Genomic DNA, 16,493 nt, shown 5'->3' with positions numbered 1-16,493 from the left:
AGAGAGAGAGAGAGAGAGAGAGAGAGAGAGAGAGAGAGAGAGAGAGAGAGAGGTGTCACTATATGGTACAAACAGGCATGTTGTTGCAAGCAAGGTCAGATTGCATTTGCCTGACCAATGCTTCCAAATACTCACTAATATGTATGACAATCCAAATGATTTGAAGATTTAAAACAGGCCAATAACTTTTCCCAGAAGTTATTACCGTGTGTCTGGAAAAAAAGCCACATTCTCAAGAAATGAATGCTGTACTCCTAGGCCAGACCTCCATGACAGCAGCCCAGGACTACACATCCCAAGTTACTCTGACAGGCTTCTATAAAACTATGTCACTGAATCCTAAGCTGCTCGTGACAATTTCAGATAGGACCTCCAAGCCACTTGGATCATAAGTTCTCAAAACAAACAAATAAACAAACAAACAGAAAGGTATGTTTACTAGTTTCCTTTTGAATCACGAAGACAAAAAAAAATTTCTTAATATCCTTAATCTATGATGTTACAAGACTCACTACAACTAAAATAATTATTGAAAGAATATTAATTTAAAAAACAAAAGTTAATAGACTGGAGAGATGGTTCAGTGGTTAAGAGCATCTGTTGCTTTTACAGAGGAGGACCTGGGTTCAGTTCCCATGTGGTGGCTGACAACAGTCTGTGGCCTCTGTGGGCACCAGGCACCCACATGATGCACAGATACATGCAGGCAAAGCACCCACAGGCATAAAATAGGTAGACTGGTTTTATAATTATTAGAAAATAAAGTTAAGAATACAAAAAGAAACACAGGGGTGGTTCTGAAAACAGCAAGTACTGGTTTTCTCTCTGTGCTTCCTACTCTCCTAATTGTGAGAGAAAGTGGAGATATACCACAGTCCTATTCTTATATACAGCACTGACGTTTTGACACTATGATTAAGTCAATGTTTCTGGGAAACTACTCACAGTAATACCTTTACTACAACCCTTTTATTCTCACCTGAACAAGCAGTAAAAATGCTGGCTGCCATTCCCAAATGCCTAAGGGTCCAGCAAAGTGACGCCCTGCAGCCACTCTATATTGAAAAGCAGTGACATTTCACAGATAAAGCTAAAATCGAACTCAAATTAGCAAAACTGGATCATGCCCATATTCAAACCCATGGGTGCTGAATGCTAAGTTCCATTCCAGTAAACTCCTGTACACCCCAAGAACAGAATGTAAATACTAGGACAATCTCTCTTCAAGGTGTATTTAATGATACATAGCCAGTTAAATGAAAGACTATGACCACCCCTGTGAACACAACTCAGAGACAATCAAATCTCCACCCCCACCCCCCACCTTCTGAAGCAGAAGTCAGCAAAGTATAAGAAGAGCATCAATACTAAAAGGAGACCAAAAACATGGCAGAGTTAATCTGGAAAACCGTAACTGTAATCTCAACGGCTAATAGGTGTGGATTTACCTGAATTCCCTTAAATCCACATAGGAAGTAGTTGTGCCATAGAGGTTTGGTCTTGTCGATACAGATGTTATTAGCTGTAGTACTAAAGTCTCTGAAAAAAAAATAACATTAATTTAAGTCTGTATGCCTTCAGAGGAAAAGAAAAAAAATCAATGGCTGACTGCTGCCCTCTTGTGACAGGCCAACGATACCAAGTCTCCTTTTCTATTTACTTAAATGTGTATCTCACAGATTCCAACAGTGAACACTTCCAGATGCTAAAAACTAGGAGAGGAAATTGTAGTAGCCTTACTGACTAATCTACCTCTAACTAGCCCTTTTTATTTCCAGAAACAGATAGGAAACAGAATACTTTAGCATAATCTCCATTAGTTTTCTCTTTAATGTTAGTGCTTCTTAGCTAGTGTAAGCCCCATGAATGCTTTGTCCTCTGCACCTGCTACCAGGCAGATCCCCAGTTGAAATGGAAGTACTCCAAGTTCTCTTTTCTCCATGTTCTCTGATATCCATCTAATCTGACCATCTGTATGATTTCAGAAAAATAAATAACCAAACAAAATTTATTTTAAAGAGTCATGACCCATTGTGAGTCTACATTGATATAAAGTTACAAGTGAATAAGCAGCTAAATGAAGAAAAAGGGAAATTATTTTTCATAATAAAATGCCAAGCTCAGTGAGATGCTAACCTGATCCCTAGAACCCACATGAAGAAAAACAGAATTGACTCCACAAGCTGTCCTCTGATTTCCACAAATGTGCTATAGAATATATGCCATGCATGCACATCACACGCACACACGCACGCGCGTGCACACACACACACACACACAGAGAGAGAGAGAGAAATAGAGAGAGAGAGAGAGAGAGAGAGAGAGAGAGAGAATATTAATAAAGTATGTCAATTAACCAATATCAAAGAAATAATGAAAATTAAAAAGTACTGCATGTGAATTCCATGCTAACGGTTTCACCAGCAGACGTCTAAAGTAAGAACTTGATGAAAACAAGATATTTACATAGTGTCTACACATTACCCCAGTATCACCAGCAGCCACTTATTCATTGGAAGAAGAAAATAGGAACTTTATGTTAGAAAGTGACTGGTTTGGCAGGTTGGTCTGCTTCTCTGAATTCCTCAGAAAAGCCTAACTCTCCTCTCCTCCTATCTCTGTTCCACACATGCCTTCCCTAACACTTTGGGCTTCCCTCCTCCTTCATTTTCTATTTTCTGGAATAGAAAGCATCCATGCTGGCTCTTCTTAAAGGTTTGGTAGAGTTCAGGGGTGAAAAGTTGTAGACCTGAACTGTTTGTAATAGTTCTACTAATTCCTTGAGCATTTCATACAATGTATTTTGATCATATTCATTTCCTCACACATCTCCATAACTCATCCCAGGTCCACCCTCACCTCCCCAGTACCACCTAATTTTGTGTCCTTTTTTTAATAACCCACCAAGTCTAGTTTGTGCTTCCCATATATTCAATGGTGTGGGGGCCATTCATGGAGCACAGTCAACCTCCCATGGGCCATATCCTTAAAGAAAATTGACACTCTTTCCCCGAGAAACCATCAGATGTCTTCAGTTAGAGGGAGGGGCTCACCCCTCTGATCCATGCTTGAATATTGACTAGCTTCACCCTATAGAGGCAAGCACATCTACTGTGTGCTCCTGAACATGGCAGTCCTCTCACATCCAGAATATGATACCTTTTCACTCCAGTCCTCTCCAGTATCTGGCTCTTCCGATCTCTCTGCCCTCTCTTCTGCCATGGTCCTTGGGTAGGCAAGTGTGATGTAAATGTCCCATTTGTAACTATCCACTGGGATTCTTCTCTGTACTTTGATCACCTGTGAGTTTTTGGATTATCCAAGATAATCTCAGGGGACCACTGCGGTTATCCCTATAACATTTATACCACTATTCCACCCATGGGCATATTCTTCCACACCAGTAGTTCACAGGGTTCACAGCTGGGTAAGACTGTTGATGAGTGTTTTTCCCTAGTATCCTACACAGCATCTCCTACAACCATGAAAGTTCGCCAACAGGGAGGAAGTTTCCTGATCAGAACCAATGTTATTTCTGTCTTGTGACAAGTATATTGTATCTTCAGCAACAGGCCTTTCCAAAGCCTGGATTTTTTTTCTAATTGAAAATGTTTTTTGTTCAGTTGAAGTTTTTCTGTTGTTGTTTTGTTTTTAGTTGTTGCTTGAATCTCATTGTTTGTTTATTAACCTCTGTAAGACAATCTCATCTAGATTTAATATGGTAGATTATATGCACCTAGAAATTCATTTCTTTTAGATTTTTCCAACATCATAAAATATAAGAGCTCTAAAATATATCATAACAATTTCCTGAATTTCATAGGTATCTACTGCCAAGTCTCCCTTTTCATCTCTTCCTTCATTAATCTGGGCCTTTGTTCTCTTTCTTTCAGCTAATTTGGCTAAGAGTTTATTGATCTTGTTCATCGTTTTAAAGGATTGACTCTTTGTTTCATTAATTCATTATATTTTTAAAATTCTATTTCATTAATTTCTTCCTTGATTATAATTATTTCTTTCAATCTACTGATTTTTGATGGTGCTTGTTCTTGTTCTTCTAAGGCCCTAAGGTGAATTATTAAGTTAATAATTTGAGAACTGATCTTTTTAATTAATTTATTTATTGATTTTCCCTCTCTCTCTTTCTTTCTGTGTGTGTATGTGTGTGTGTGTGTTTCTGTGTCTGTGTGTGTGTGTGTCCATATATCATAGCATGTGTGACATCAAAGGCTGGTGGGAGTCAGTCCTCACCCTCTACTACATGGGTCCCAGAGAGACCTCAGGTTTTCAGGTTTGCTAGTATATCCTTTTCCTCACTAAGCCATTTCCCTGGCCCCTCTCTGATTTTAATATGGACTTATAGCTTTAATCTTCCCTCCTAGGGCTGCTTTCATCTATCTCCTAACTGCATTAGTTAAAATCAAAACACACTATGCTAGTTTGGCAGTATATAGTAGTGACATCAAACAGCTCTGGTTGTTTTCCCAGTTAATATCTCACTCAGAAAAATATAGAAAGTTCCTGGGCTAAGGAATTATGTTCTAAATCATACATTCATCTCTACCACATTCAAGTCCCACTTGATTATTGCAAATACTTCAACTAATAGAATATAGCTGCAAAACAAAACAAAAAACCCTGCAAATAACATCAAATGCATAAATCCCAATGCAGTAACATAAGGAACACACACACACACACAAGGTAATACCCTGAAAAAGTATTAATCTTACAATAATGGCATCTAGTATGAGTAAGATAAGTGTTGGTAGAGTTTTGGAAAAGTGAACACTTCTGAACTGTTGGCAGAAATGTGATTTGGTGCAACCATTATGGAAAACAGTGTGTTGTTTCTTCAAAGAATTAAAAACAGAACTAGCATATCATCCAAGAATCCTTCTGTTTGGTGTATACACTCAAGGGAAATGAAATCAGTATCTCAGAGAAACATCTGCTATTCCCATGTTCACTGTCAGCTTACTCAGTGACCAAGATATAGAAACAGAATGACTATGTAAAATGTGACAACTATATCTTCTTCTGTAATTTGCAAATCAAATACATAATATAATCATGAATTTAATAACAGGGATATAGTGTATAAAACTTATAATTAGCTAATATTGTCATTGTATAAACAATATAGAGTATAGCATACTTATACAGACATAGATGGTGTAGCCTGCTACACACATATGTGTTTGGGATATTAACCATTACAAACATATACAGCATGCTATTATACTTGTGGTGGTTTAATGTAAATACCACACACCCCATTTCAATTCCAGTGGATGAACTGTTGGAAGGATTAGGAGGTATAGCCTTATTGGAGTACATATGGCCTTGGAGGAGGCATGGCTTTGAATTTTCAAAAGCCTCTGCCAGGTCCAATGTCTCTCCACCCCGGACCCCCAATCCGCTACCTGTAGATCAGGATGTAAAGTTCTCAGCTACTTCTCCAGGACCATGCCTGCTTTCATGGCCCCACAGTCCCTGCAGTTTCAGTTTAGCCCTGCAAAACTGTAAGCAAGCCCTCAATTAAATACTTTGTGTGTGTGTGTGTGTGTGTGTGTGTGTGTGTGTGTGTGTGTGTGTTTCGAGACAGGGTTTCTCTGTGTAGCCCTGGCTGTCCTGGAACTCACACTGTAGGCCAGGCTGGCCTCAAACTCAGAAATCCGCCTGCCTCTGCCTCCCAAGTGCTGGGATTAAAGGCGTGTGCCACGACTGCCCAGCAATTAAATACTTTAATATGTCTTGGTCAAGGCGTAGCTTCATAGCAACACAACAGTGACTAAGGCAATACTGAACATGGTGGCTGGCTATAACACAATGGTAGTATTTGTGTATCTGAACCTATCCAAACAAAAAGTGTAAGCAGTTGAAACCAGCACACTGACATAGGGCACTTAACATAAAGATACACAGGACAGAAAGTTGTAGGCAAGTGAATGAATGTGGAAGCCAAGGCTACTTTCTGCACATGACTCTAGATTTTATAAACAAGCATTTATAAACATTTTAATTGTTGAAACATTTAACTCTTTTGTAGTAAGTAACTCTTGGCTTAAAATGCAAATACTATAAGCAGCAGCAGTTTTTCAGCCACATATATGAGCTTTTCCCATTGGGCCATCACCCTATATGTGAGCCATCACTCACCAAAATACTGTTGTGTGGTACCAGGCTGTACAAGTAAAGCTTGTGCAGAAAAAGCAAAGCTCGTTCAGCATTGAAAAATCCTCCAAAGTTACCCACCATGTGTTTAAAGATGACCATGATGACTAAACAGATATTTAATACAATTCAATACACATAAGTGATTTCTTAACATTATAGAAAATTAAACACTTATGTACTACAAACATTCATTTTACTTCATATTGTATTATACTGAGACTAAGGCTTTGGAGAAAACAGACAACACAACATAAAATCATAGTGCTTAAACCTACGAGGGATACAGGTATGTAAGCAATGATTGTGTATCATGGTAAGATTCTCTGACAAGAGAATTAGGCAGTGCCATAGTATTGAAGAACAGATAGCATACAGGTGACCTTATTGAAACAGTAATCCCAGCAGATAATCAGTAATGTCTGGGCAAGAATAAAATTATTTTCTTGTTTGTATAACTGAAAACTTGAAACAGTGTCTGGTATATTGCAACTCTCCAGTTAAAGCTTCCTTTTTTACACTTATTTATTAATTCATGTATTTATTTACTGTATATGTGTGAGAAAGAGTGTGGGCATATGTATGTGTATACACACACACACACACACACACACACACACATATATATATATGATAATGTATGCCACAAGTGTAGATCAGAGAATAACCTGCAGGACTTGGCTCTCTTCTATCATATGGGTTTCTGGAGATCAAATCAGGTAAAGGCACTCAACAGCCCTGAGCCATCTTGCTGGTTGGTAAGCATTGCCTCAGTGAGTGAGCAGATGAACACACAAACACACAGTAAATAGTGACCAGGACACTGGTAAATGTCAGGCAGGAAATATCAATCAGGTAGATGATTTAACTGGAATCCAGTATTTTTCTAAAGTTTATCTTCATTCAAAACACACTACTACATGCTTATGCATGCACTCAAGCATTCGTGCATGTACGTACACACACACACACACACACACACACATTCTGTACCCACCAGCAATTCTAAATACTCACGGATACAAAGGGTCTGTATTGGCCAGTTGAAGAGTGTGTGTTTTCACAGGTTCCACGGCTATTAGCATGTCTTGTTCCACAGCCATGGGAATAACGGAATATCCACAGTAATCTATGTGCTCACCTAAAAAGGGAACGTAGGTTTTATCCATGTTAGCATAAGAAAGAAAAGAAACTCAACTAAGTTCTGTGAACAACAGTTGCTGGAGAGAAGCAAGGCTTCCAGGGAGCTTCAGGGCTGACTGACTGAGTGGATACTCAGTGACTGTAGAATCTGGGAAGTCGTAAGTCAGGTGATCTCAAGCATCTTTAACCCCCTTAGCAGGCACTCATTACATACTGCTCTATATGTCTTTGCAGCTACTTGGTAAATCCTTCAGGATATGAGAGCAGACCCTCTAGCCTCCACCAACCAAAGGCTAGCAGTGCTATCAGGTAACATCTGCTGCCTAAAACTGAGACTTCTCTACATTGCTGTTACCCACCTGCCTGATATTTTCACTGATGTATCTGAAAAGTGTCTTGTTGCGTGGTTTCCTTGTTCTGTTAATATAAAACCTCTCAAGAGTGTTTCCGTGCTGGACTGTGAGGTTAGAGTAAGTAAACTGTATCTGTTTTCAAGCCATGTCACTCATGGTTGGCTCCAAAATAAATTCTTATCCCTTTTCAGGTGAAAAGCTATGAATCTTGCATGGACAGTTAACACACAGGAAAACTATGGCCACAGTTTAATAGAAAGTAAAACACTATGGGTGGACAGATATTCAGTTTCCTTTTTACCAAACATTTTGAGTCAGAAATTTCTGCTAACCATAGTAATTAGTTTGATTTTGTTAATTTGGAGGTTTCTTTGTATCTTAAACTTATTTTTCCAATTTTATAATTTTTAATTGACAATAATCATTTTTCCAAATTTATATCATGTGACATGCTATAAATTGTCAAGCTGGCTAACATCTCACTGGAGTTCCTGGTACAGACTTTCATATCTCATCATTCCTTTAGCAGATCTTAACCAGCAAGGAAACATGAAATTAGAAGATGACAATTCAGCCTCATAATTCTATTTTTCTCCCACAAATTGTTACAGCTGACAAGGCTTTTGCTTCTGGGTTGATATTCTCTTAAGAACAAGATAATAAAGGCTTTTTATGGTTTAACAATCCCAGGTGAAGAACTCATTTACAGTTACATTTCTACCCAATTATCAAGAGGACAGGAATATGAACCGAGTAAGAAACACATGTTGAAATCTGAGGAGAGGGCACCCATTCTGTTGGAAGACTGCAGCATGGTGGCAGCCTGCTGAGAGGGAAAACGCTTTCCTTTGTCAAAAATGTATTTAACAAAAAAAAAACCAAAAACAAACAAACTCATCCCAAGTGAGGGATGAAGGGAACAGGAACTCTTCACTGGGGATGAAGGATAACAAATCTATTATTATCTTCTCAGTATGTTAAAACATCCTCCATTCACTTTCCCTAAGCAATGAGTCTATTCCAAGGACTTCAAGTCTCAGCTAGTTGCCATGGATCTAAATGTGTATCTTCAGCTCCATGTCTTTCTCAATGAACATCAAACATCCAAACACCTTTCTTTGAAAAGTCACCTGCTCTCCAGACAAGGTAACTATCCAAAACAGAGGAAACACTAGACTGAAACTCAGTCTGACAAGAGCCCAGCTGAGCATGAAAAGGACCAAAAAAAAAAAAAAAAAAAGCTTTCTCTATTTTCTCTCCCCGGGAAATACATTCTAAATAAAGTATAAGACTTATCTTGGAAGAAATTTTATGAAGTCTGCTGTGAAGCCATACACAAGAAATTAAAGAAGAAAATGAGACTAAATCTGTTGTAAAGTTGAAATCTTGTATCTACCTACTCCTCTCCACTGGGAGACACTCAAGCTCCTGGTTACACCAAGGGAAAACTAGAAATAACTTCATGTATAATAAAAGAAAATGGCTAAGTAAATTACAAAATACCATCTTAATAGAATATTCTAAAACATTAAAATAATAATTATAACCTCTTCAGAAGTGTAAGAAAATATTTATGATATATTAAACACACAAATAAGTTGGTATACAATCTAAAACTATATCCACCATTATATATTTTTGTTTTGTTTTTGTTTTTCGAGACAGGGTTTCTCTGTGTAGCCCTGGCTGTCCTGGAACTCACTTTATAGACCAGGCTGGCCTTGAACTCAGAAATTTGCCTGCATCTGCCTCCCAAGTGCTGGGATTAAAGGTGTGTGCAACCACTGCCCAGCAACCATTATACATTTATGAAGACAGATTGTACACAAAGTTGCTAAAATCTGCTACTTAAAACTAAAATGTAAAAAAAAAAAATCACAAGAAACAAAAGCAAAACACAAATACACCTAAAAAACCTGGAAAATACAAACCACCAGAGGAGTCAGGGAAAATTAAAATAAGAAATTCAGATACTTAGAGAAGGGAGATGTCAGGGGCAGCCCTGCTTACACACTTAAGGCCTAAAATCAGCCATAGGCCTAAAATTAGCAATAGGCCTGTCATACATGTATACTAACACCAAGTCTTGGGTCTCAGTGGAAAAACATTGAAACAGATGGCTATAAGCTAATGTAAACAGGTAGCTTTTGTGGAAATCTACAAGCCTGAGTAGTCATAGACCTTGTAAATAGGTAGCCTTAGCAGACAATACAAACTTAGATAAGGACAAACGAGTCATAGGCAGAGTCATAGTGACTTGTCCCCTGAACCTTCACCCAGCCAATACCCGGTTCTGAAGATATCTGTATTCCCCCTGAACACCCACACCCATTGTCATTCCCTTCCCCACATCCTGCCTTTCTGTGTTTATAACCCCTGTGTGAATGAATTACGATTTGAGAAAAAAATAAATTAAAAAAAAAAAAGAAATTCAGAATACCTATAATGTTGACTCTTCCTGGGGCTCGAACATAAAACTTGGGTGTGGACCCAAACTTAGAGTTAAACATCTCTTTTAGCTTCAGCAATCTGAAAAACAGGAGTGAAATATCTCAAAATAGCATATATCAGAAACTCCATGCAGGAGTAGAGAGTACAGCAGACAGAGTGCACGTGCAGGTAACACACACACACACACACACACACACACACACACACGTACACTTTCCAGGAGTGAAAGGACACACCATATTGGAAGAGACTCAAGCTGGCCTCCTGGAAATCTGAAGTAAGCCAAAAATCTGTTTACACTGATGTCTTTGGTGTTTGAGCCTCCAGACCCATTCTCTCATCCCTCCAAAGACACCATCACTGGTCCTGACCTGCCACTCTACTCTGCACCTCCTTCACCTCTGTTCCTCCGTACCTTAGCTCTCCATGACATGACTCTACAAGACTCAGAAACTCCAGGGTCCTCTACTATCTGTCTCATAAATTCATATTTTCTAGTCTAAATTCTCAAAGTCTATGTTTGGAAGTTTAAATCCTGTATTTGTCCTGTTCCCATTGTTTGGGTCAAATAAGGTCACAGTGGTGGCGCATGCCTTTAATCCCAGCACTTGGGAGGCAGAGGCAGGTGGATTTCTGAGTTCGAGGCCAGCTGAGTCTACAAAGTGAGTTCCAGAACAGCCAGGGCTATACAGAGAAACCCTGTCTCAAAAAAACAAAAAAAATAATAATATCACTTATTTTAGTATGGGTATGATCACTCTGACCCACTCATTCAGCAGCAGCTCTAGTTCCAACAGAGACTTCAGTAGGTTATGATCGTTAACTCCCCTAACATCCACTCAAGAAGTGGGTACTGGGTTTAAAGGTTCTCTCTCTGCTCAATATGTAAAAAGGCCTGGGTTTGGTCTCCAGCATGGAAAAAAAAACAAAAGTTAAAAAGAAAAAAAACCTGGACCACAAGATGTATGTAGACAAGATGGCTACTTAAATCTGATTCTCTTGTACACATCTTGCAAAATATATAAAACTTCACAAGAAGTCTGTCTTCACTGTAACTAGAGAACACAGAATATCAAACTTTACCAATAATTTAAGTAGAAAGGGGGAGAAAGCAGGAAAGGACAAAGGGAGGGAGGAAGGAAGACAGGGAGGGAAGGAGGGAAGGAAGGAAGAAAGGAGGAGGAAGGGAGGGATGGAAAGTAGGAGGGAGGAAAGAAGGGAAGGAGGGATCCAATAACAGCACTCCTCTATGGTTCTGTCTCAGTTCCTGCCTTGGCTTCTCTCGATGATGGGTTGTTACCTATAAGCCAAATAAAGTGCTCCCCCCAACACACACACACTCCAAAATGAATATTAAAAAAAAAAAGAATCTACCAAATGTGAGGATGGAAAATGAGAGAGGAATGAGCACACTGGCTGCTAAATAGGCAAGAAGAACTGTTATACAATAAACTAAAATGGACAAAGCAGTGATGTTTTAAGTGTAGTCCAGATGCATATAAATCACACAGAAAAAAAGTTATGCTGGGAAGACCATGGCTGATTCATTAGGGCAGAAATAGGCTAAATCTGTTGTCTCCATATTGTGAATTTCATTAACCTCCCTCTCCTCTAAATAGGGAACAACTGTGTGTCCCATAGAGTTGCAAGAGGATTAAAGGAGGTAATACATGCCTAGTGTCTAGCCCAGCATTGCCATGGAGTATGTGTTTAGTAATGGTTACATTATTGTTGGCTGGTTCTTGGGCTCAGTACCATTCCTATTCTGCAGGATGTAAATGAGAACTCATTAGAGGTGATAGAGACAGTGGTCACATAGGTGCTTCACTGGATGCTTTTAACCTCAGTGCTGAGTGCCTGCTCTGCCCCACCTCACAGAGAAGGTTGCACTAACAACAAGGATGCTTACTTGCCTAATCTGCCAAGATTGTGCCTGTTCTACACCATGCCCTAGAAGTAGGAGCATGGTGCTCCACCGTTCCCTGAGGTGAGTAACGATTGTTAAAGAGAGACACTTTCTTCAGTGATAAAATGCCCATGCTTCTGTGAACAGCCTGACTCCCATGCATGCTCCAGGAAGCAACTCTAGTGAGAGTAGGCAACAACAGAAAAATTGACAGTGAGTAGAAGTGGGAAGAAGAAAGAAAGAAAAGAGGAAGAAGAGGAAGAGTAGGAGAAAGAAGAAGAGGAGGGGGAGGAGGAGAAAGAAGAAGAGGAGGAAGAGGAGAAAGAAGAAGAAGAGGAAGAGGGGAGGATGAAAAAGAGAAGAGAAGGAGGGAGAGGAAGAGAAAGAGGAAGAAAAAGAAGGGAAGGAGGAAGAAGAGGAGGGAGAGGAAGAAGAGGAGGAGAAAGAACAGGAAGAGGAGAAAGAGGAAAAGGAGGTGGAAGAAGAGGGGAGGAATGAAGAAGAGGAGGAAGAGGAAGAAGAAAAAGAAGAGGAGGAAGAAGAAGAAGACAAAGATGAGGAAGAGAAGGAAGAAGAGGAAGAAGAAGAGGAAGGGATGGGTGATAGAGGACAGGAGAAGAGATAGGATACTGGGGGATGAACATGATTAGAAGAGAGTAAAACCCTTTATAGTCATGTAGATTTATGAGATGTCAGGGCAACCTTCTCTGTAGAGTGGAGCTGGCACAGAGCATTAGAGTGTATCATTAAAGTCATCCAATAAAACACTAAATAACCACTGCTGTCACTACCTCTAATAAAGTCTAATGAAACCCACTATTATATGATTACATCTTTAGTAATAATAACAAAAATCTACTTTTTAAACTACCCTGCATGAGTGGCGAAACTAGTCCCAGAAATCACAGGTTTATTCAGTGAAAATTCCATAGCCAGGGCAGACTCTCTCCATAGGAGGTGTTGCTCAGGGAGGCACCTGAGACTTCTAAACACAGACTCCTGAAACTACTGTTCCTTCCCCACCAGAACTACAGGGTAAGACCCTATTACTAAAGATATCACATACCCTGATACAGGACATAGAAGAACTAGGATGGAACTTGCCTGAAAGCTTTCTCCTTGCTGATTAGCCCTCACAGTGCCAGCACCAGTAGGTGCTATACAAGCTGCTGGGGGAGACTTGTTGTCAATAGTCTCGCTTAGCTGGTGTCTTAGTTAGGGTTTCTATTGCTGTGAACAGACACCATGACCAAGGCAAGTCTTATAAAGAATAATATTTAATTGGGGCTGGCTTACAGGCTCAGAGGTTCAGTCCAGTATTAAGGTGGGAACATGGCAGCATCCAGGTAGGCATGGTTCAGGAGAAGCTGAGAGTTATACATCTTCATCTGAAGACTGCTAACAGAATACTGACTTCTAGGCAGCTAGGATGAGGGTCTTAAAGCCTACACCCACAGTGACACACCTACTACAAGGCCACACCTACTCCAACAGGGCCACACATTCTAATAGTGCCATTCCCTGGACCCAGAATATACAAACCATCACGGCTGTGGACCCTGTATATAACAATACTGACCAACCAGGGAAGATGAGCTTACTAGTGCTGCAGTGGAATAGGAAGGGAATGGAGGGAGGAGGAAGATAACCAAAATACATTAGTAGATGTATGAAAATGTCATAAAGAAAGCCATTATTTATAATTTGTGTGTTAATAGTTTAAATCCTTAATACTGATAGAAAAGAAAGAAATGTCTTTAACTTATTAAAAAGTATTTATCAGAAATATTAAACACCACATTTGATGGTAAAATATAAGAAGTATACTCATTAAAGCTTTCCCAGGGCTCAGCAGTTAAAGCTCTACCCAGGTTCAATTGCCAGCACCTACCTGGCAGCTCACAACCATCTGTAACTCCAGTTCAGAGGATCCAAACCCCTCTTCTGACTTCTACAAACACTAGGCATGCACATGGTGCACACATATACATGCAGGCCAAACACTGATTGATACACACCAAAGTAATTTTTTTTAAAGCTTTTCCATTAACACCAGGCTTAAGACAAAGCTGTAATCTTCACCATTGCCTACACTGCACTGCACTACATAAGTCACATCTGCAGAGCAAAAGACACTATAAAGTTCAAGCAGGAGCTGTACTATGTCAAACTCACGGCTTCCATCCAAAATTACAGATATACAAAAATATACCAATGTAGGATGATCTCAAAAGAAATGAAAATTAAGAAAAATAGACCAATGCGTTCATGAACTCACAGCCGCTGCAGCTGTCTATGTAAGATCAAGATTCCACTAAGGAGGGAAAGGATCATGGTCCCTCATCCCTACCTGAGGAACCGTAGACAGTTAATGGCTGCTGGGAGGGAGAGTCAGTCTGTTTTGAGGGTGTGGCCCCTGGTAGGTCAGTCACAGTCCAGGGAACCGATGCACACCCAGGCATACATAAACACCACAAACCAGTGGGCTATAACAGAGACAGAGGAGAAAAGCTACGAGGGGGCTGAGGGTGGATGTGGGGGGAGTTGAAAGGAAAGAGTAGGTGAATATCATCAAGACATATTGTATACATGTGTGAACTTCTCAGAGGATAAAAATATTTTTAAATACCCATACAAATATTTAAAGAACTATGTATTTATTGTACAGCAAAATCTTTCTATATGGACCAATAAGGCAGAAACTTTGAGAAAGATTAGATAAAAAATGACAGAACAGCAAATATAATTATTATAATTATTCAAGCTTGAATACTTGATCCTGAGTGGGTGGAACTGTCCAGGAGGTGTGGCCTTGTTGAAGTTGTGACACTGGGAGCAGGCTTTGAGGTTTGAAAAGCCCATGCCATTTCCAGCTAGCTCCCTCTGCCCAGTGCTTTTGGAGAAGGGCAGGTATGTATAAAAGTAGCTCTCAGCACTGCTCCAGGGCCATGCTCCCCACCATGATGACCAAGGACTCAACCTCTGAAACTGGAAGCTCCAAAATTAACTTTCTTCAATAAGTCGTCTGGGCCAAGGTGTCCCTTCACAGCAATAGAAGAGTAACTAAGACAGGACATAGAGTCCATCTGGCTTTCAATGTACGCTGCCCTCCTACCTCTCCCGCCAGTTGCTGGAACTACAGGCATACACCATCATGCCTTGCCAGCCTAACAATTTAAAACTTAATCTTAAAGAAAAGACATACCACTACAAAGAAAGGTAGAAGTGAAATCTGGTTGCCTAGTGTCTTTACTTGGAGGATCTGGTTTACTGCGAAATTAAAGTGGTATCTTCAACCAAGATCAGGAGTTCCACAAGAATCCAATTTCCCCTTAGGGTAGCAATGAATTGCACCATGTGACCACTTGATAGATTTGTAGATTACATCATCTAGATTCAATAAGTCTCACCCTTTCTAAAATAGGATGCTCTAAAATATTCCTGTAAAACATGTGTGAAGCTAATAACTGTACACAACAAGTACAAAGCAATAGATGAGCGTAATTGTATACTTGAAGTGCAGGCAGGGAGATCAAGAGTTCAGTGCCATCCTTGGATCATAGAGACACTATCTCAAAACAAATTCCTGACAATAAGTTGGGAAACAAACAGCAGGAAAGCATAGCTTACACGACCACTATGGCCTTTCCTGGCGCTAACACAAATAAGGTAACATTAAATAGTTGTTGTGTGAATAAATCCTGTAATAACCATGAAAGGCATGAAAGAGCACTACAGGAATCCGGCCATCAGAACTCCTCTTTGAGCCAGGGAGCTGTAATTACTAGCAACATCCTCCCCTCTGCATAACTACGGAAAGTAATCTTTATGGAAACAAATCATGTAAAATAGGCTGGGTGTGGTGGCACACATCTTTAGTCCTAGGCAAAGGCAGGCAAATCTCTCCAAGCTGGGCTAGTTCAAGCCAGCCAGAACTACGTAGTAAGATCCTGGCTCAAAAAAAAAAAATCATATTTCAAGTTTATTCCTAAACATGTTTTGTACAAGACTACACTACCAAGGGGGTGGATTTCTTTTCAGGAGTCATTTGAAGTAAGTAGTCTCTCATTCACTGAATATGTAAAAACAACCACACTGTGCGATGACCACCTCAGAGAATCTTAACACATTCAATGACAGCCAGAAGTAATCCAAAATGTCTCTAAAGTAAGGTGTGTGTGTGTGTGTGTGTGTGTGTGTGTTTCCCGACAACTAATGATACATCGATTGCTGACTTGCCCAGGAAGGAGCAGTTTTCAAGCCATATGAAAATACAGTCTCATCAACCAAAACAGGAGGAGGAGCAGGGAAGAGTTACACTCAAAGGCCATCAACCTCAGAGAAGCCCTCGGGCTAACAGAACAGCAAGTGAACTAGGCTCCTGTGAGATTTCAGCTCCAGAAACCAGAACAAAGTATTTCTACAAAGTATCTGTAATTTAAAAAGGCCCTCCATTTCACATC

General features: G+C 39.8%; 1 protein-coding gene across 4 annotated transcripts in view; it reads right to left on the bottom strand.

Annotated features, from left to right (window-relative positions):
• Galk2 (galactokinase 2) overlaps positions 1-16,493 on the bottom strand; it is a 107,834-nt gene that overhangs the window by 83,291 nt on the left and 8,050 nt on the right. For all 4 annotated transcript variants that reach the window (XM_028784995.1, XM_028784994.1, XM_028784997.1 and 1 more), the window contains 3 exons: positions 10,114-10,202; positions 7,195-7,318; positions 1,449-1,539 (listed from right to left, as the gene is read on the bottom strand). In XM_028784995.1, coding sequence (XP_028640828.1) covers positions 1,449-1,539; positions 7,195-7,318; positions 10,114-10,183 — 285 coding nt within the window. In that variant the 5' untranslated portion in view covers positions 10,184-10,202. The remainder of the gene's footprint in view (positions 1-1,448; positions 1,540-7,194; positions 7,319-10,113; positions 10,203-16,493) is intronic.

This window comes from Grammomys surdaster, unplaced genomic scaffold (genome assembly GCF_004785775.1).
Source record: "Grammomys surdaster isolate TR1022 unplaced genomic scaffold, NIH_TR_1.0 125049, whole genome shotgun sequence".
Lineage (NCBI taxonomy): Eukaryota > Metazoa > Chordata > Mammalia > Rodentia > Muridae > Grammomys > Grammomys surdaster.
Note: the sequence above shows the minus strand (reverse complement) of the source record. Positions and strands in the feature narration are given on the sequence as shown.